The sequence below is a fragment of the Aspergillus fischeri genome, genomic scaffold (genome assembly GCF_000149645.3).
Source record: "Aspergillus fischeri NRRL 181 1099437636247 genomic scaffold, whole genome shotgun sequence".
NCBI lineage: Eukaryota > Fungi > Ascomycota > Eurotiomycetes > Eurotiales > Aspergillaceae > Aspergillus > Aspergillus fischeri.
The window spans coordinates 2,812,318-2,830,894 of record NW_001509772.1 but is presented as its reverse complement, the minus strand read 5'-3'; the positions used below and the strand labels follow the sequence as shown (position 1 = coordinate 2,830,894).

At 50.0% G+C, this 18,577-nt stretch overlaps 7 protein-coding genes across 7 annotated transcripts; 3 read left to right on the top strand and 4 right to left on the bottom strand.

The window, feature by feature from the left end:
- Positions 1-2,544: 2,544 nt before the first annotated feature.
- Positions 2,545-3,381, bottom strand: NFIA_042120 (uncharacterized protein; the record flags this gene model as incomplete). Its single annotated transcript, XM_001266530.1, has 1 exon — positions 2,545-3,381. One exon carries the CDS (start codon positions 3,379-3,381, stop codon positions 2,545-2,547), a length of 837 nt encoding a protein of 278 aa, XP_001266531.1.
- A 2,145-nt stretch (positions 3,382-5,526) lies between these two features.
- NFIA_042110 (DUF3237 domain-containing protein) lies at positions 5,527-6,199 on the top strand (the record flags this gene model as incomplete). The annotated part of the gene is made up of 2 exons (XM_001266529.1): positions 5,527-5,787; positions 5,858-6,199. The coding sequence occupies 2 exons, from the start codon at positions 5,527-5,529 to the stop codon at positions 6,197-6,199; spliced, it is 603 nt and encodes a 200-aa protein (XP_001266530.1).
- Positions 6,200-6,471: 272 nt separating this feature from the next.
- On the top strand, positions 6,472-8,372 carry gmdB (general amidase GmdB; the record flags this gene model as incomplete). Its single annotated transcript, XM_001266528.1, has 5 exons — positions 6,472-6,777; positions 6,850-7,125; positions 7,176-8,057; positions 8,115-8,202; positions 8,260-8,372. The coding sequence occupies 5 exons, from the start codon at positions 6,472-6,474 to the stop codon at positions 8,370-8,372; spliced, it is 1,665 nt and encodes a 554-aa protein (XP_001266529.1).
- Positions 8,373-9,159: 787 nt separating this feature from the next.
- Positions 9,160-10,518, bottom strand: NFIA_042090 (cytochrome P450; the record flags this gene model as incomplete). Its single annotated transcript, XM_001266527.1, has 2 exons — positions 9,160-10,157; positions 10,209-10,518. 2 exons carry the CDS (start codon positions 10,516-10,518, stop codon positions 9,160-9,162), a joined length of 1,308 nt encoding a protein of 435 aa, XP_001266528.1.
- A 1,015-nt stretch (positions 10,519-11,533) lies between these two features.
- NFIA_042080 (cytochrome P450) lies at positions 11,534-13,296 on the bottom strand (the record flags this gene model as incomplete). Its single annotated transcript, XM_001266526.1, has 5 exons — positions 11,534-11,705; positions 11,768-11,934; positions 11,991-12,101; positions 12,152-13,017; positions 13,074-13,296. 5 exons carry the CDS (start codon positions 13,294-13,296, stop codon positions 11,534-11,536), a joined length of 1,539 nt encoding a protein of 512 aa, XP_001266527.1.
- Positions 13,297-14,078: 782 nt separating this feature from the next.
- Positions 14,079-15,317, top strand: NFIA_042070 (trichodiene synthase (TRI5) domain protein; the record flags this gene model as incomplete). Its single annotated transcript, XM_001266525.1, has 1 exon — positions 14,079-15,317. One exon carries the CDS (start codon positions 14,079-14,081, stop codon positions 15,315-15,317), a length of 1,239 nt encoding a protein of 412 aa, XP_001266526.1.
- A 1,310-nt stretch (positions 15,318-16,627) lies between these two features.
- NFIA_042060 (dihydroxy-acid dehydratase) lies at positions 16,628-18,502 on the bottom strand (the record flags this gene model as incomplete). The annotated part of the gene is made up of 1 exon (XM_001266524.1): positions 16,628-18,502. One exon carries the CDS (start codon positions 18,500-18,502, stop codon positions 16,628-16,630), a length of 1,875 nt encoding a protein of 624 aa, XP_001266525.1.
- Positions 18,503-18,577: the final 75 nt, after the last annotated feature.

The following is an 18,577-nucleotide window of genomic DNA, read 5'->3' as shown; positions in this document are numbered from 1 at the left end:
CACGCTTCTTGTACCGGGCTGACATCTAAACACCCTTTTGTTTGCACCAAGATGGATGGCTCGACGATATGCTGGGAGACCTGGAGTTAGTTAATCGCCTGATATCTTTCACGCCGGAAGATGCTGAAATTGTGGCACAGGTTGGTCATTGGCTCTCTAAGTTCTGCTGTCGTACGACCCCTTAGCTTACCTGAACGTACTCAGAACCAGGGTATTGACGAGGCCTTGTGGTCAGCCCGTGAAATAGACTTATATAGGGGGAGAATGCAAAAGGTCATCCTGGTACGCTTCTCTCCGTTTCAAAGTCATGATTTGGAGTGACCGCCAAATCAATGCTCGGAACGACCTGATCAAATTATATATACTTTGCCAATATCCGTTCCGAATAATGTGCGCTACTACAAATGGGCCTGTTCCGTCTGGTATTATGTTACTAGGGTACAACGACGATGGGAGGTAGACAGTGCGGGCTTGGAATAGTAGTCAATCAGGGATATACAGATACGGTCGTCTCATCGAAAGAGATTCGCAGCTCAAGAATTCTCCGCTCGCTCTCCCAAGCAACCATTAATTTTGGCAATGGTGTGGTACCTCATATTGGTGGTCTGAGGCCTTGTGACTGAGGTGTCTGACAAACGGAATCATGGTGTCGTGTACTTGCCGACTGACTAGAGCAATGGGAGACTGGCATATTTCGAGATTTTTGAATAATGACCAGCTCAAGCAATGGACAGGTTAGCCCTCATGATAGGTCTACGGACCTCAGCGGCGGACTCCAGGAGAAAAGATAATGCCGATCCTGAACTTCTTTGAATCCACACCCGGCCGACAATGAACAGATCCTCGCGCTATTGACGGGACGACGTAATGGAGGCGCCGGACAGGGGCTATGGCGACCCACCGACAGCAGAACAACGACTATACGGATGGGGGACATAGAGTGCGGACGTACACGGTGGCCGTTGGATTTCCACGAGGCTCACCACCCTCGCCCATACAATATCTCTTTTAACCTGGAGCTTCTGCTGACAGGGACATACAAAAACGGATTAACTGAACGGTAAGCACGGCTCACGGAGGCCACGAGGTGCTGTTTGACGGGTTGCTTGGACATTGTCGTGCTAGATGGAGCAAAGAGAAAACATATGGTTTTAGACGACGTACACACAAGCAGGTATCTCTCTTCAATTACCATCCTTCAGGATTTGCCCATTTCAGTCCGCCGACCTGTCGTCCCTGAGACCGTCCTTGTCGGCTCTCGCATGAATCGACTCCGTGAGTCGCCAGCAACCGACGTTCGAATTAACCTTTGCTGTGACTGAGCGTGTAATACTATCCAGAAGCATGTCAAAGAGACGTTGGCCAACTGTTCACGTTGAGAATGGCACGCGCACCTTCGCCATGAGGAGCAAATTGTCTCAGGCTGACTCAGCGTGGGCAAACACAGCGTTCATGCCTGACTATTCATAGGCCCTGCGCTGTCGCGTAGATGCCCTCGGCTGGCTCTTGATTGGTGAGTCAATATCTTCCGCTGCGGGCTTAGAGCCGATATAACAAACCTGGATTAAGTGGCAAGCCTCTCAGGACCTCAAGAACCCCGAGACATTGTTGAGGATGATACTCAAGCACTGTTAGACCGATGTTTGAGGACCTTTAACCGTTTGGACCCCAGGGTTACTTATAATTGCAAAGTAGTTCCATTTCTAGGACTGCATAGGTGCGTGGAGTATCAGGTGGTAATATTTTTGGTGGTGTACATTTGGCCTCATTCCTAGGTATTTAGCAATTGATCTAGTCAGTTTGACGTCATTGGGACCAATACTTGCTTCATGTGAAGCAGATTGAACGCGGAATTTGTTTCTGGCCTAGCATGAAGTTGCTGTTCGAGGATAAAGAAGTGCCTGTCTGGGCTCCCGAACTCACATTCGCATCACCATCCAACCTGAAACTTACAGGCCCAAATAACTAGCAGCATTCCTGCCGTACATTTTTCACCACGTCAGGCTCGCCACGGGTATGGCGTCATGGCGGACCGACGGGCGACAGCCAGCTGGAACGGAGTGACATCCTCGCTGGGTCAGAACGGAGCTGGGGCTCATCAGCGGAGGGAGCTGAGAAGCTGAGAACGGCAGACGTCCCCTCCGGCGACAGCTTGGTCACTCGGACTAACTGCTCCCTAGCGCATCAGTCAAGTCGCCGGGTAAGCGACGGATCTCGGCTGGATGAAATTAGATATATTATTAGAAATCGGCCTGTGAACTTAGTAAAGTACCACAGCATTGATCAGGGTAAGACTACCTCCCTTGGTACGAATGTAACTTGCAAGACCAAAACCTTTGGGAGCAGCGAGAGTAGTCGGATTGGTGGCATATTTGGTCAAAATTACTAACTATTCCCCAGACGATATGATCAGTATGAGCTCTCATCGTCATCTACATCTACCCGTGTCCTAGAAAACGAGTGAAGAAGTGAAATCGCTGGTGATATCCTATACGGCGCAGCGCCCAATGCGTATAGCATACTCCATATCGGAGCTGAGGGCGCTCACCAGCTGGGAGGTATCCAATATTTCCGCCAATGGGTCTCAGTATCAGCTTCCTTGAACTTCTCAACCCCCCCCGCAACTCCATCCTCACCCACATCCCAATCTCCCTGTTCTACCCTTTCCGCCCAGCTCTGCAGCACCTTCCAGAGCTGCACGTCGCGAAGGTCCGTGAAACCCGTGAACCCAGACTGATAGAGCCCGAAGGACTGATCGGTAGGTATGGGGTGCTCGCTCTCAGGATTGATGCCCATCTGCTCGCCGTCTGATTTGCGGGCCCACCCGTGCGCCCCAAGTCCGTATGGGAGCACGAGGACACACCCGTCACTGAAAGCTGTGTTGGTTCTGGGCACGACCTCACTGAGGTAGAGCCCCGCGGGGACCGTGGAACTTTCATTTAGCGGTGTCCACGAAGGATACTGGCCGCCGAGCCCATCGATATGGAATATGCGGAAGGGCATGTCTTCCGGCTCGGACTGTGAGGACTGGTAGGGTTGCTGGTCGAGCTTGCGTGGGAGGTAAATACCAGGGGCAATGTACTTGATGGGAATTGACCAAGCCGCAGTTATAGTCAAGAATTGATACGCAAAGCTGGACGTAGGTAGGAAGTCCTGATCCAAGAGATCAAACCACTGGAGTCTTTTTTCTTCTTTCGGCGGTTTCTGCGCCGGTAGTCGAGTCTTAATCGCATCAAGAAGTCGCCTCATGGAGATTACGGATTTCTCCAGATCAGTGTCGGAAAATGCGCGGATCCTCCATGGGGAAAATGACTCAAGGATTTCGTATTCTTGAATTGCTTGACAGTCAAGAGCTGCAAAGATCTTTCCTTCATCAATCATTTCGAGATACGCATCCAGAATAACTTCGAGGGGTTTCCATCCCCAACCCCGTTCACACATTGCCGTTATATCTGCGAGATCGCCCACAAATGCAGCTGTTGATGTCGCTTGGTCAAAGCTCAAGAAGTATGAGCAGAATGCACGTCTATATATTTGTACATATGGATAACTCACAAGATGCCCTGCTGATCCCCTGCTTTATACGCGGTAGCGTAGTAAAGAAACACAAAGCGCTCATTATCTAGGTATGTTCCCCGCTCTGACACTGATAGAAGACCTTCACTGCTCACCAGACCAGCCACGAAATAGAGGAAAGAATAATCAGGATTTTCTTCATATGGTAAGAAGCGTGCTTGCTTGAGGAAGGCTACCAAGGACGGCGATAGTCGGTTTCGAGTGGCCTCGGGAGGTGCATTGTAATCCCACCATGTCCGGGAAGGGAGCTCATCAGCTCGTCTGCCACTGCCCACCCATCCTCTATACAGAATCTCATTGTGTAGAGCTGAACATCGTTCGTGGTCCATGCCGTCCAGGTTGCGAACTGGATTCGCCGCAGAGATCCGGTGACTGGATCTTGTCTGGAACATGAAGAGAATATAAAAACTGATCAGGAGCCCTGCTAGAATATTGCGTATATCAAAAGTTTGTCTCTTATGTATGCCACGGCTGGAGATCTCTGGCGCTGAATTGGACGATGGTAGGAATCAGCCATCCATTGACGCTGCGGGGAGAATTTCAGTTTCAAACTCCTCCACTGTCCGACCGCCACGTACCCAACGACACTAAGCCGCGATAGATGTAGCAGGCACCGTTTAAATCATTTAATTCTTTTTACAAGCCAGAAAACCCAAATATTTCTACTGCTCAATTTCCAACCAGCTTCAGCCCAATTACCTAGTCCTCCTCGCTAAACATTCCACAAATGGTCAATTCTTCTATCAACCTCCCGATCTGCCTCGTAATAGACTTGAGCAGCCCTGCTCCATCCATCTTGAACAGCCGTACTACTGTAGAAGTCCACCACTAGATTGATTCGACGGCTCAGTAGTTGGTAAACCATTGTTAGAGTGAGATCTAATCAACGTCGCCATTTATACTCTGACACAGTACAAGTAAGGTCTAAGTTACAATTCGGGCCCACAAGTTTTCACCCCAACGCGTCTCATTCACATAGTGGTGAGAGAGGTTAACCTTCGTTTTCTCCCTAAGTTTCCCGTATAGTACTACATAAACAATTTTTAAGGTCCATAGGTCCTGAGAGCTCGCAAATACTCTGTCCACTGTTGTATAGTGTTCAGGATGACCATCACCCTGCGTAGTTCAGGCACAAGGTCAAGATGTGCAAGCACCGGAATAGCATTTTCCTTGACCACAATACTCTTCGGTGCTCCCACAGTACCCCGACGCAGAGCAGCAGTTGCCAAATTGCGTCCCAGTGCAGGTCTTGTTGCCAGCAAAACTCGGTCCACACTCACCGTTGATGCTGGGTCCACCGTTATCATCCTCACAACTTCCCGAGTAACACTTCCCGGGCCCACAGAAGTCCGATCCTTCCCCACAGTATCCATATATAGAGCAGCACCTGGAGTGTCGGTTATGTTGGGAGCCCGGGGTCGGACAGCACTCTGTCTAGGGCTTCCTGGCGGTCTTGTAGTTGGATTCCGGGGTTGGAGAGGAGGGATTGGACGAGGAATGCCATTGTAATTGTATATTCACTTTTATGTAGTTAGCAAGGGTTGTTTGAAGAGATTGGAGTCATTAGGTGGAAAGGAAGGGTGGGTATAAGTGTCCCAGTCGAATCTAATCACTAACATTTCGTGGGATGGTAGTATGACTCTAAGAGACCTCCGATAACAAAGAATCTCATTCTAATATGGAAGGTCTATGCGGAACAAAGTGTCACAAAGTAAGCACTGCGATCTAAGTTCGTGCTTGCTGGAGCCCGCGGGGCCCAGGCTATCAATACGCGATCGCTTAGATGGAGTTGGGGTCAACCTGCCTTTTCGGGCAACGGCTCTCTATGAAATTAACGGACAGATAAGGCCGGGATATCTCATAATGTAGATGCCGACTCTTATCATAGATAAAGAGGCAATACTAACTTCATCACTTACTGGCAACATCATCCAACACCGTGCAGGAATCATGGCCGCCACAAACAATGACTCCCCAGGAAATGCCTACTACCCAAATAGCCCCCCAATGCGAAGGCCAGGCCTGAAATTCCTTTACCGCCTCGAGTGCACCATCGCCTCGGAAGAAATCAATATCGGTGCCCCCAACGGAACGGGCGTATTTCGGAGCATCGCGAACATAACAGGCGGTACATTCAAGGGGCCGAACCTTGAAGGAACCGTTCTTCCTCTGGGTGGTGCAGACTGGGCGACTGTTATCGAGGGCACGCATGTATGTAGCCTTTCCCAATCCATTCCCCGGCCCTATCGATATAGAGACCTTGCCACTAACAACATCACAGTCCATGACCCTCGACGCACGGTACACCATCAAGACAGTCGACGACCACTATCTCTTCGTGCAAGCGCACGGTCTCTACCGCCCCGGACCGGGAACACAATATGCCAAACAGGTAGCCGAGAACCCAGCCATGAGACCACCGCCGACAGTTACACAAGATGACGTCGAGTTCTTCTCACATCTGCGGATCGAGACTGCGGGGAAGTATAACTGGTTGAATGGGCTGGTTTGTGTTGGGTTGATGGGTTGCGAGGATGATCGTATCATTATCGATGCGTATTATTTGACGAATTTTGTTGGTTTGAGGCCGGAAGATGTTATGATGAGACGGGAGAATTCATAGATACAACCCGAGGCACGTAGAATCTCTGCTTCTGTCTTACGGTGTCGTATTTACCGTGATATGAGCCGTGTTCTCATCACTTGTCCCGTTTAGGAAGGTCGACGCATTCTCCTATCTGAAACTGGTAGATAGATTACCCCGTTGGTTTCTCAGTGCTATCTATGCTGTACCCCGCATAGACTCGCATGTGTAAATGCCTGTACTCATTATTAGCGCCACAGCTGTTTAAGACAGTCGAGCCATGCCCTTATCATTATATCCAGAGAAGGAAAATGACCATATCCCCATCCCCCAAGACTGACTGGCAGGCCCTTGTCGCAGCAAAACGCAAACACCTAGACGCCCAAATCCCATCGGAATGGCGCCTCAGCGACGACTTCCGAGCCTCAGTCCCCGCCAATGGCCATCTAATCGAGGTTGACATTGCTCGCCGAAGCGGCATTCTCTCTGATAAAGAGCTAGACATCACGGAGAACTTCTCCGCGGTGGAATTATTAGAGAACCTTGCCGAGAGAGAGTTTAGTTCAGTAGATGTCACGACGGCCTTCTGCAAAAGGGCGGCAATTGCGCAGCAGCTGGTAAGTGGCTTCTGCATCCATGGAGAGGTTCCCTCCATTATACAATGAGATACCGGCGACTGATTACGATAGACTTCATGTTTAACGGAACATTTCTTTATCAAAGCCATCGAGCGTGCGCAGTTCTTAGATGAATACCTGCAAAGAGAGAAGAAGGTAATAGGTCCGCTTCACGGCCTTCCCATCAGCATCAAAGACAGTTTCTGCCTAGAGGGGATCCAGAGCACTCTTGGATATGTCTCGTTTCTTCAGAACGAGCCGGTGTGGCATAAATCAACCCTGGTCGAGATCCTACTCGACCTTGGGGCAGTACTTTATGTGAAAACGAATATCCCTCAGACAATGATGGTTGGTTGCCGTCCCTTGCATAACTGGGTTCAATGACTGACACAACACAGACAGGTGATTCCGAAAACAACATCTTCGGCCGGACCTTAAATCCGCATAACACGAGTCTAACAGCCGGAGGATCAAGCGGCGGCGAGGGAGCACTGGTCGCCTTCCGCGGTTCGATCCTGGGCGTAGGAACCGACATCGCAGGGTCGATCCGCATTCCTTCTCTCTGCTGCGGTGTGTATGGCTTCAAGCCTACAACCGACCGCATTCCCTGGGGCGGCCAGGTAGCAGGTCTAGCCATGGAAGGGATTCCAGGACTCAAACCATCCGCAGGGCCTCTGGGGCATAGCCTCGCAGATATCGAGCTCTTCATGTCGATGGTGCTTAAGGCTGAACCTTGGAAGTACGATGTCACTGCGAGTGCATCACCGTGGCAGGAGCTGCCACTAACACCTGAGTACGGCTCTCAAGACAAGTTAACCATAGGCATCCTCCCTGAGAGCAAGGACTTCCCACTACATCCTCCTGTGCGGAGAGCTCTAGAGTCCGCCATCAAATCTTTATCCCAGCACGGTCACCATATAGTCCGACTCCCAGATGACTCCTCGCGAGACATCGCCTACGCAAGCCGCCTAGCATTCCAATACTTCATCTACGGACCGCACATCGACCACATCGCGTCTAGCGGGGAGCCGCTCGTAACATCGGTGGCTAAAATGTCGTCGCCGATGTTCACGGGCCCGTTTCCTGTTGATATGGAGCTCCCGCCGTTTGAAAAGATCAATGCGCTACATACGGCGAGAGAGGAGTATGCTGATGCATGGCGCAGGTGCTGGGTTGGGAACGGGCTGGATGTTGTCCTTGCGCCTGGGGCGCAGAATACGGCGGTTCCGCATGATACATTTGGGTGGCCTCCTTATACGGTTATTTGGAATTTACTGGATGTAAGAAGTCCGTGTACAGATTCCTGGATGCTATGAGCTGACTACGATATCGTATAGTATCCTGCGTGTATCATCCCCTACGGCGAAGCTTCCAAGGAACTTGATCCTGTCCCCATGGTTATTGACGATGGCGTCCAGCCTAGCTGTGAGTTTACACCATGAATATCTACTTCATAGAAGGTAGACTTGCTGATTAGGACAGATGACCCCGATGCTGTTGACGGAGCTCCCTCTGCCATCCAGGTAGTAGCTCCACGCTTCCAGGATGAAAAGTGCCTCCATGCCGCGCGGATTATAGACGTGGCTATTCGATAAGTACATTTGTGTATTAGCTGGCGCTCGTAGATTTACTTTTCATATCTACCTATATAGGAGGAGTAATGAGCAATAATCCTACTAGATGATATGATCTTCGCAGCCATAGGCTCAGTGGAATTAGTGAATACCGAAGTAGACCTTTCCTCAATCCGGAAGTGCCATGAAACATTGAACATATTGCACATTCCAGATCTTCGAGGTATTACCAAAAAGAAGATTTTTAGACTATAATCTCTAGCTTTCAATTAATGTTCCTTTATGTTTTCTATTGAAAGATATCTAATCTTGAGTATATGAATAGCAGTGGGTATAATAGATCTAGAACTCCATTCCACCCTTATGATGCTTCAGCACCACCCGCGATGTATTATAGAATGTTGCACCTATGCTGGTAAGAACCAACAGCACAGCATAGGCAGACCTTAGCTTCCTTACTAATAAGTGATATACTCTAGCAAGTACTAGTCCTCAGCACTGTGTAGAGGTGCCTGCCTATAGGGCTGGGTGGGTTGGGTATGGGTTTGCGGGTTGGGTCAGCCAGTCTAATAGGATTAGAGCCTTTCGATTATATAAGAATAGGGGGTAGGCTAGTTGCTGCCCTCGGCTTAAAAATCTCCTTGTCAAATTCTCGCTCAATATGAATGCGATATTACTATATAACCAAAAATGCTGTTTTATATACCCAACTTGTAACGAAACAGTTTGGTACTTCCACATCTGGCTTAATCTTGATTCACGTACGGCTCACTTCCGAAACTGTCGAAAAAAAGAATCACAACAATACCTAGCTTCGTCTCTTTATCCTAATTCGCGCCCCAGAAGGCGGCACCAGCGCCTCAGCCATCCACCGATTCGCAGGTCTCTGTCCCTTATACTCGGCCGGAAACTCGATGTCATAATTCATCAGAAGATAGGCAACAATCATCTTGACCTCGAAGTCTACCAGGAACCTACCCGGACACGAATGGCCTCCATGCCCAAAGGGCAGATGCTCCGGCGAAGTCGACACAAAGCTCAGATGACTCGCGCTAGACCTGCCTTTCGTGTCTCTGGGCGCCTGCTCGCGGATCCGAGAGAACCGGAAGGGATCGTACTCGAAAGGATCTTCGAAAGCTTCGGGATCACATTGGAGCGGACGACCCAGGAAGGAGACGTATGCGCCTTTGGGCAGCTCGATTCCATCTTCTGTTTTGACGCCCTCGACTAGGACCTTGCGGAAGACCCCCCGGTTGGTGTTTGAATATAACCGCATGGTTTCACGCGCCACACTGTCGGATTTGATCATCTGCGCGACTTTGTATTTGGTCCATTTGGTGTCGCTGTCGGGGCCGATGACATCGTTCACTTCGTCTCGGAGGACGGAGATGGTATTGTATTGCGAGTCTGAGCTGACGATGTTAAGGATCATATTTGTTACAAGCAGGGTTGTCTGATGCACGGCTGCGAAGTTGGCAAAACACAGCCGTCTGGACATGCTGGGGAGGTCGTGCAGTTCGCCTGGTCGTTCTCTCTGGGCGTAACAGAGCATTTGCTGGAAGAGATCCTGCGGTTCTTCGCTGGCGGGCTTTTCCGCACTGTTTTGCTGGCTCAGTGCCTGCACCCGCTGGTGGTAGATAGGCTCTACTTGTTTCTTGACCTGTTCGATGCTCCGACGGAGTTTCATCGTGATTAACGGGCCAACAATTGGGCGCAGAAGACGCGGAGTCGCGCCGGTCAGACCGCCGTTCATCACTATCCCATCATTGACTTTCCAGCAGGCTCGAAGGTACGCTTCGTTGCGGCCTGTGCTCTCCAGTTAGAAAGAGATACTTCAGTAAGAAAGGAGAAACGTACAGAGCGGAAATCCGACGGTAAATCGACTCGCTGCGGCCATAATGACCGTTCGAATTGTCTCCAACAAATCGACTTCTTTCCATGACTCGGTGTCACATCCAATGTATTTATCAAATACATACTTCAGTTCCTCGTTCATACCATCGCAAACTGCCTCCAGCTTGGAATTGATATCCGACTTGACAAGCATACAAGGCCAGGGATCGGCTTTGTATTTTTCATGGCCAAGTGCGTACTTCAGCTGAACAAGTTCCAGGACCGCGTCGGCGTGACTGAGTTCAGTTTCGGGACGGGCCATGATATCCCGCATTGCGCTTTGAGGCAAGACGATGTCGTTGCGAAATCCAAGACCCGGGAGAAGGACTGTCTTGCCACTTTTGGTGTACTTGACTTAGGTCAGTATCACTGTCAACAGTGGTGTAAAAGAACGCACGTTCTCATATGTTTCTCTGTATAGAGCCTCGCAGTCGGTATAGTACCTCCATCTCGTTCGCCAGCTGAACGTTCTTTTCCCTTCAGGCTCACCAGCTAGTGGGAGGTTGGCAGGATATTTGATGGCAAAGAATGCTCGATAGATAAGCAAAGCGCATCCTACTAGCGCAGGAAGCATCAGTGAAGCCCATGCCTCATATCCTCCGGCAAAGGACTGGGAGAAAGTAGAAGCTCCCATAGTCTTTCTTTGAAGGGGGACTGTCGGTGCCGCTTGTATTGAATCCTACTTTGTTCAGATACTGAACTTCGAGTATAATGAAAGTCTTTGGGTACTCGTATGAGGGTAGTGACTGGGATGATTAGCCACATAATACCGAACTAGACCTAATATATCTAACCGCAAGCTGGCTTTTGCTGAAAAGAATATCATTGATAATCATTTCTGGTATCCTCCGACCAAATCCTAGCCGATAACGGCGTCGGTGACGGATGTATGACCGGGCCTGGCAGTAATCCACTCCCATGCATGACAAGGCTTCATCCAATAATACTGTGTGTCAATGAAATGACAATGTCGGCAGAGTAGGTCGGTTCTCTAATTACTACTAAGTCCTAATCGAGATAAAATCCTGCGTGCTGTTCTAGTTCCTTCCTAGCCACGAGAATGAGAACATAGAATTGGATGTTTTACATTCTTTGCTCCAGAGTGATCAATGAAGCTACCTGTTGCCATCAACTGCGATCGTATCCACTCATTTCGGAGTATATGAAATGCTTATCTACGCCAATGTAAGCAACAAGTCTTGGTGCCTAAAACAAAAGTACGTGCATACTCCGACTATCTAGATCCTACGACCCACCAACCCACATACTTAGCCCATGCTTAGCGCTTACTATTTGCACAGACCCGTAACTTGTGCCTTGACTGCACCGTCACCTTCCTTGGGAAAGGCGAAGCCCCGTGTATGGTATACAGCAATATCTTTCTCAGTCGTTTCAAATAGCTCCATATCCAAGGATGTTGCAACCCTTGCAATACCGAGGTAGAGTTTTGCATATGCCAGGCTAGAGATAAAGAATTAGCAATAGTACCACACTGGTTGGGTTGCGGTTATGGAAAATCATACTTGATACCGAGACATCCCCTGCTGCCCTTGCTGAAGCTGACCATGTATTTGTCGAGGCTGACGCCGTCTTGTGCAGCCTTGACCCAACGCTCGGGATCGAATGCTTGAGGATTTGGGAATATGGAAGCGTCGTTGTTGACCAGATAGGTTGACTGGCTGACCGGTGTCTACTTTGGTGTTAATGGAGGGCCCGTGGGAATGATGGGTGGGACCCCAAGCTTACTCCTGGTGGAATTACGAAACCGTTGTACTGCAGAGCTTCGTGTGGGGAGATTCTTGGAATGCGCACGACTAAACCGTACGCAAGGCGAATCGCTTCCTGGACGACGCCTCTCTGTAACACGCGTCAGTAAGTTATCGGCAGATGAATCATGGAAATCGCACCATATATGGCACGGCCTCAAGCTCTGTCGTGGTCCATTGTTGACCATCCGACTTTGCAATAGCCTGCAATTCTTTCCGCAGCTTCATCAGCACATCCTTATTATTGAGTAGGTGGAACAGGGCGACGGCGAGTGTCCTAGCGGTGGTGTCAATCCCGGCAAAAATGATGGTTTCACCCTCATCTAACAGACGATCCAGTGTTTTCTCCGCGTCGGGGACATTGGGATCCGTCAGTGCGCTCACAATGACAGACTTGGATCTCGCGTCTTTCATGGCGTTTTTCTCTTCATCAGGCTTGTTGAGGTAGTTCAAAACCATCTTTTTGTTAGCCTCCCGCGCCGACACGACCTCAGGGAAGTTCGGGTTAATCAACCCGAGGATTGGCAACGGGAGGTTCTTGAGTGTAGTTGCGGGGACTGGCAGGAAGCGCGTGAGGTTGTACAGATTCAACAACACAGTCAGTGCATCCTTGAGTCCGTACTTGAAGTCCTTGCTTCCAATGTAGTTTGCATGGGACCCATAGAAGTGGTAGGTGACAACATCCGCAGTGAAGGCAGAAAAGGCACACGTCAGGTCAACGGTGCTTCCCTTTGCTTCTGCAAGACGCGAGATCAATGCATCCAGACGCTCGTGAATGACCGGCTCGATGTCCGCAATGGCCCTTTTAGAAAAATACGGATTCACAATGGCGCGACGTTTGCGATGGAGGTCGTGGTCGAGAGTGGAGATGGTGGAATGTGGGAATGTGTACCCAGACACGGCTGACAGTTCTTTGTTAACCTTGCGGCCACTTCCAGCGTAGATGGTGCTAAAGTATTCCGGATCGTGGATATGCAAAGATCTTGAGTTGATGCGAACAATCGGCCCTTTGGGAGTGGTCAGCGTGTCTTGGATTCTGGATGCTTTGAAATGGCCACTGTACCGTATTTGTGGTGCATCTTCTCAATTTCCCAGAGATAAGTGCCATCTCTAATGACATCGTAGTAAAACTCGTAGAAAGACCATATGGCTGCCCGTTTGGGGCCGGGGAAGTTGCGCAACGGATGAAAAAACAGATCGTAGATACATCCGGCGACTACAGATATAGCAAACACACCAAATGCTGCACCGATGACCGCTGGAAAGGAGAGGTCTTGGAATAGCATGATCACGACTTCAGGCCGTCCGAGGTGATGAGAAAGAGGTGGACAAATGCGAATATCGAGTTGCGGGGAGTTGGGAAAAGGAAGTTTGTCTGGCCTACGAGGAGACCTTTACATGTGACATAAAGGTCCTTGGTCCTTGGCCTCTCCGAAGGCCTGCAGAGTAGATACAGGTGGAACTATGACTCCGGCTCATGCATATGGCTAACCTGCATTTGGCCCCAATTGTTATAACCAGCTTTTCATTCTTGGACAACGCCGTTGTATCTTTACACCATCGCGATGCAGCCCATTAATTTCTTACTTGCGTCCGTTGGTGGGGCCTACTACGTAGTTTAGCTCATGTACCTATTCATGTCCGCTCAGTTGAGTCCGATGTTCGGCATCCGGCTGGAAGACAGGGCGCCAGGGGGTTCATCCTGCTAGTATGTTGGAGTACCATCAAGCCGAGAATGATCCATCTCGCGTTTCGCTTCTCGCGTCATCCACCTCGTCGACTACGGCGTGGACATGTGGGGCGGTAATGTTGATACACTGGAGCGTGGATGGACGGAATTGTTGCCGTCAAACAGTCTCACCTTCCCCTCGTCCATCTCGTGGGAAAGAATGGACCAGATGGTCATATCGCGCTAAAGGATTGGAGTAGAGCACAAAAGGGCGCCGGTCAGCTCCCCAAGTCTCCTGTTCATCTGATAAATGATGTTTCCAAGGTACTTAAGCAGCCTCAATCCCAGCCTCTCGAAGACATCAACGAGCATCTCAAGTTTCTTTGAATTGCCTCCATCATGGACATGAATACCTTCCCCGCCAACACGTACTGCGAATCCATTGTGCGCTTCCTTGATGCCATTGAGTACCATGATGACAACCTGACACACGAGGAGCGGGTTGAAGGCCTCCGTCATGTTCATTCCAAGACTGCACAATACTTTACCGAGCCTCTTCCGAGGAGTATCCTCAAAGGGGTGGCTCCCCGCCGAATTGCTGCTGTCACTCGGACAATTTCCCATTTTATTGTCTATTGTTGGAGCAAGCTACCTCGGGAAGCCCAAGTAGACGTCTCCATATATTTGTCCATCATTAACGTTCTGGACGACGAGATCAGCAGCGAACCCAGTACCCAGATGATTGCCTTCTGGACAGACCTTATCCAGGGCAAGCAACCGAAACACCCCTTCTGGGTGCTGTTCAATGCACATCTGCCCCGTCTCCTCCGACACTACGGCAGCTTCTGTGCCTTCAACATCATGCGCTGCACTTTTGATTACTTCGAAGGCTGTTGGATCGAGCAGCACAATTTCCAGGGCTATCCTGGCGCCGACCACTACCCACTTTTCCTCCGACGATTGAACTGCCTCGGTGGTGCTGTCGCGGGGACCATCTTCCCCGCTTCCAAGTTCGATGAGCAGAGGCTCTTTGCAGAGATGTCTTGCGTGATGGCGCAAATCGACGGACCCGTGGCCCTTATGAATGATCTTTTCTCTTTCTACAAGGAATATGATCAGGACGAGGCCAATCTGGTGACCAACTGGTGCACTGTGGACGGAATCACGATGGAGCAGGCCCTTCAACGTCTCACCGACGATACAATCCATGCTTGCGTACGGATTTTGGAAATCTTGAAGGACAAAGACCCGGACATGCTGGCCACCATCCGCGGGTTTATCCACGGGTATGCGACATGGCACATCTGCGACTTCAGATACAGACTGCGGGAGATCTATGACCGCGAAGATCTGCAAGGCTCAGGTGCCAGGTTCCGCGAGTACTTTGACAAGGCAATCGATGTGGGCTGGGTGGATGTTGAAGAGTGGACTTGCCAAGTTCAGGGCTTTGAGGTCGATGGGCCTAACCCTACGGGATCTGAAATACAGGCATATCCGACCAACGCATTTGCATTTTCCGTCGATACACTTCGGCACCACAACATGGATTACGTGGGGAGTTCAATACTTGGTCTGTTTGAATGGGTTACGCGTTATCTGCGGGGGAAACTCCCGCAAGGTAACGCGAAGGGAAGGTGATGGATGACATGCATGATTACGATATATATGGCTAGCGATCCTTTTAGTTTTAGAAGATATATTTGGCCATTTTCTCTTTTTGGATAGTCGAGAACAGCCCAAATAGAATTCGGATAGTCGAGGTTCAACAACACTTACCGACGTATAGAGTCCGACGCCTGGCCAACAAGTGAAGATCTAGATCCCGATTCCCTTCTCAGGCTACCGACCTCGTTGCAAGCTGCGTTCACTAATCCTGATCCTCGACTTACAGCGTATTGCGGGTCAAATTGATATACTCTAGTGCTTATTCAGATTATAGCTCTGGTACTATTCAGGATCCAAGTGGGACTGTTCCTACGGATGCGGATGTCATTCCGCAATCCGTACCAATGGCAGCGAAGGAGTAGACAGTGAATATTCTGTTGATATTGATAGTAGGTATGTCGGTCACCGTAGGGCTAGCCGGTAGCGGATAGATTAGGTCCGTTCTCGCCCCCAAATACAGGGGTAGATACCACCCTACTCTGTACATTGGTTTGATGTCTCACTTTAGGCTGAATCAGAGCGGATCATAGCTCGCATCTCCGACGGGGAGTCGGTATCGGAGAGCGAGTTGTCCGAACAATAAGCAAGTGATCGCCAAATAACATCAAATCACGCAGCGGAGAAAGTTTACCTCGCCGGCAGAGCTTGACTGATGCAGATGGGATCCTTCCGACACAACTCCACCTTTCTAGCCGCACCTTGGTCGTTGATAGTCTCCACTGAAACATCGGACGCAACAGAGGGTGATACCAAAATCTACTCCTTCGCTGCCCCTCAATTTGGACCGGTCTGGGCTGGATCCCTATCAATTTAGCTATGTACTGCCTCAGAAGTGCAAGTCACAGGCACGTAGTCGGTAATACGGAAAATGGATACTCAGGATATACCTGCCTCATCGGAGTAGACTAAGTAGGTACAATTCAACGGAAGCGATCCGGTGGTATGTGTTGACGGTGGTCAGCGACGACCACAGGCAGCCCTCCATTCACTGGCCAGAGAAAGAAGGCCGCGAAATGCCCATGTGTTGACCAATTCCCAAGTCTACATGCAGCTGGGCCTTTGCTCTCATTCGGTTCCTTGTTGTCTTATGAGCTCTAGAGTAGAAAATCTTGATGGCAATCAACGCAAGTACTACCTATCCAGGCTGGTAATATCATCATGTAGAGTTGCTCCTACAGGGCTAAGGGGATATGGTAAGTTAACCTATGATGGAAGCTGAAGATATGTATACTTGGACTTTAGTTCTCATCTACCTGCTGTCTTCGTACATTTGGACGGGATACCTAGATCGGGCCGTCTGTGACACAACCATGGCTGGCATCGCTGACCAGCGTGCAATACTTCTTCAAAGTTCCCTTCTGGTATCGGAGCGGGGGTGCTTTCCACTCCTTCCTCCTCTTCTCGAGCTCTTCAATCGGGATATCCAGATCAACCACTCTTTCCTCAGCATCAATCACGATCCGATCACCGTCTCGTGCTAACGCGATCGGGCCACCCTCCATGGCTTCCGGCACAATATGTCCGATCAAGAATCCGTGACTGCCACCTGAGAATCTCCCGTCCGTGAGAAGTGCAACGTCCTGGCCAAGACCAGCACCCATAATGGCCGCGCTGGGCTTGAGCATCTCAGGCATTCCTGGGCCACCCTTGGGACCTTCATACCGAATAATCACGACTGTTTTGTCGCCCTTCTTGATCTCGCCCCGCTCAAGGGACTCAATGAATGCATCTTCGTAGTCATAGCACTTAGCTGTGCCCTCAAACCGCAGACCCTCCTTTCCAGTAATCTTCCCAACAGAACCGCCCGGGGCCAGCGATCCGCGAAGAATCTGGAGATGACCAGATGGTTTAATAGGGTTGCTGAGGGGGCGAATGATATCCTGGTTAGCAGGGAAGTCAGGCCATGAGGCTACATTCTCCTTCATTGTTTTGCCAGTGACAGTAATTCCTGAGCCATCGATCAAGCCCTCCTTTAGGAGATATTTAAGGAGGGCTGGTGTGCCACCGATGTTGTATAGGTCATTCATAAGGTATTTTCCAGATGGCTTCAAATCAGCTAGGAATGGTGTCTTGTCAGACACTGTCTGGAAGTCATCAATAGTCAACTTGATACCAACAGAGTCAGCAATAGCAATCAGATGTAGAACAGCATTAGTGCTGCCACCCAGCACGTTCACCACAATCATTGCATTCTCAAAAGCTTGACGTGTCAAGACATCCCTGGGCTTGATATCTTCCCTGAGCATAGTCTTAACCACCTCCCCGATGTTTTCGCACTCAACAAGCTTCTTAGGATCGTCTGCCGGGCAACTACTGCTACCGGGAACGGTCATACCCATAGTCTCAATGGCTGTGGCCAGCGTATTAGCTGTGTACATGCCACCGCAGGCACCTCTGCCGGGGCATGCATTGCGAATTATATCAAACCGTTCCTTCTCATCGATCTGGCCGGTGATGAACTGTCCATATGACTGGAATGCACTGACCAGGTCTAACTTTTGGCCCTTTGCACTGCATCCGGGTTTGATACTGCCGCCATAGACCATGATACTAGGCCGATTCGTGCGTCCCATTGCCATTAACACACCTGGCATATTCTTATCGCAACCTGGGAGCGACACATTCGCATCATACCACTGGGCATTCATCACTGTCTCAATGCCATCAGCGATCAGCTCCCGACTCTGTAGGCTGTATCTCATTCCCTTTGTGCCCATACTGATCCCATCCGACACTCCAACCGAGTTGAATCGCATAGGAACCAGACCCGCCCGAAGCACGGAATCACGCACAATCGCAGACAGGTCATGCAAGTGCATGTTACATGGGTTACCCTCGAACCACACCGAGGAGATACCGACCTGCGGCTTGGACATGTCTTCCTCTGTCAGGCCGGTGGCGTAGAGCATTGCTTGTGAGGCACCCTGGGATTTGGGTTGTGTGATTTTCGAGGAGATTCGGTTGAGGGTCTCGTCGGATTTATAACGGCGCTCGGTAGTGGAAGATGGAAGACGACTAGTAACGATAGTTATTAGTATTTGCCGATTTTTGAGGAGGGAGAGAGAAGCAATGCGAGGGAAGGTCCTCTCGTACGTATTCTCAAACCGGGCTCGTGGGCTCAATCCCAGAGCTCTCGATCGGATACTCGACGCGAACATGATGCTCGTGGATACGTGTACAGCGTACGGGGAATGAAACAGGTTGAGGGGGAAGAAAAGGGAGCAAGAAAGAAA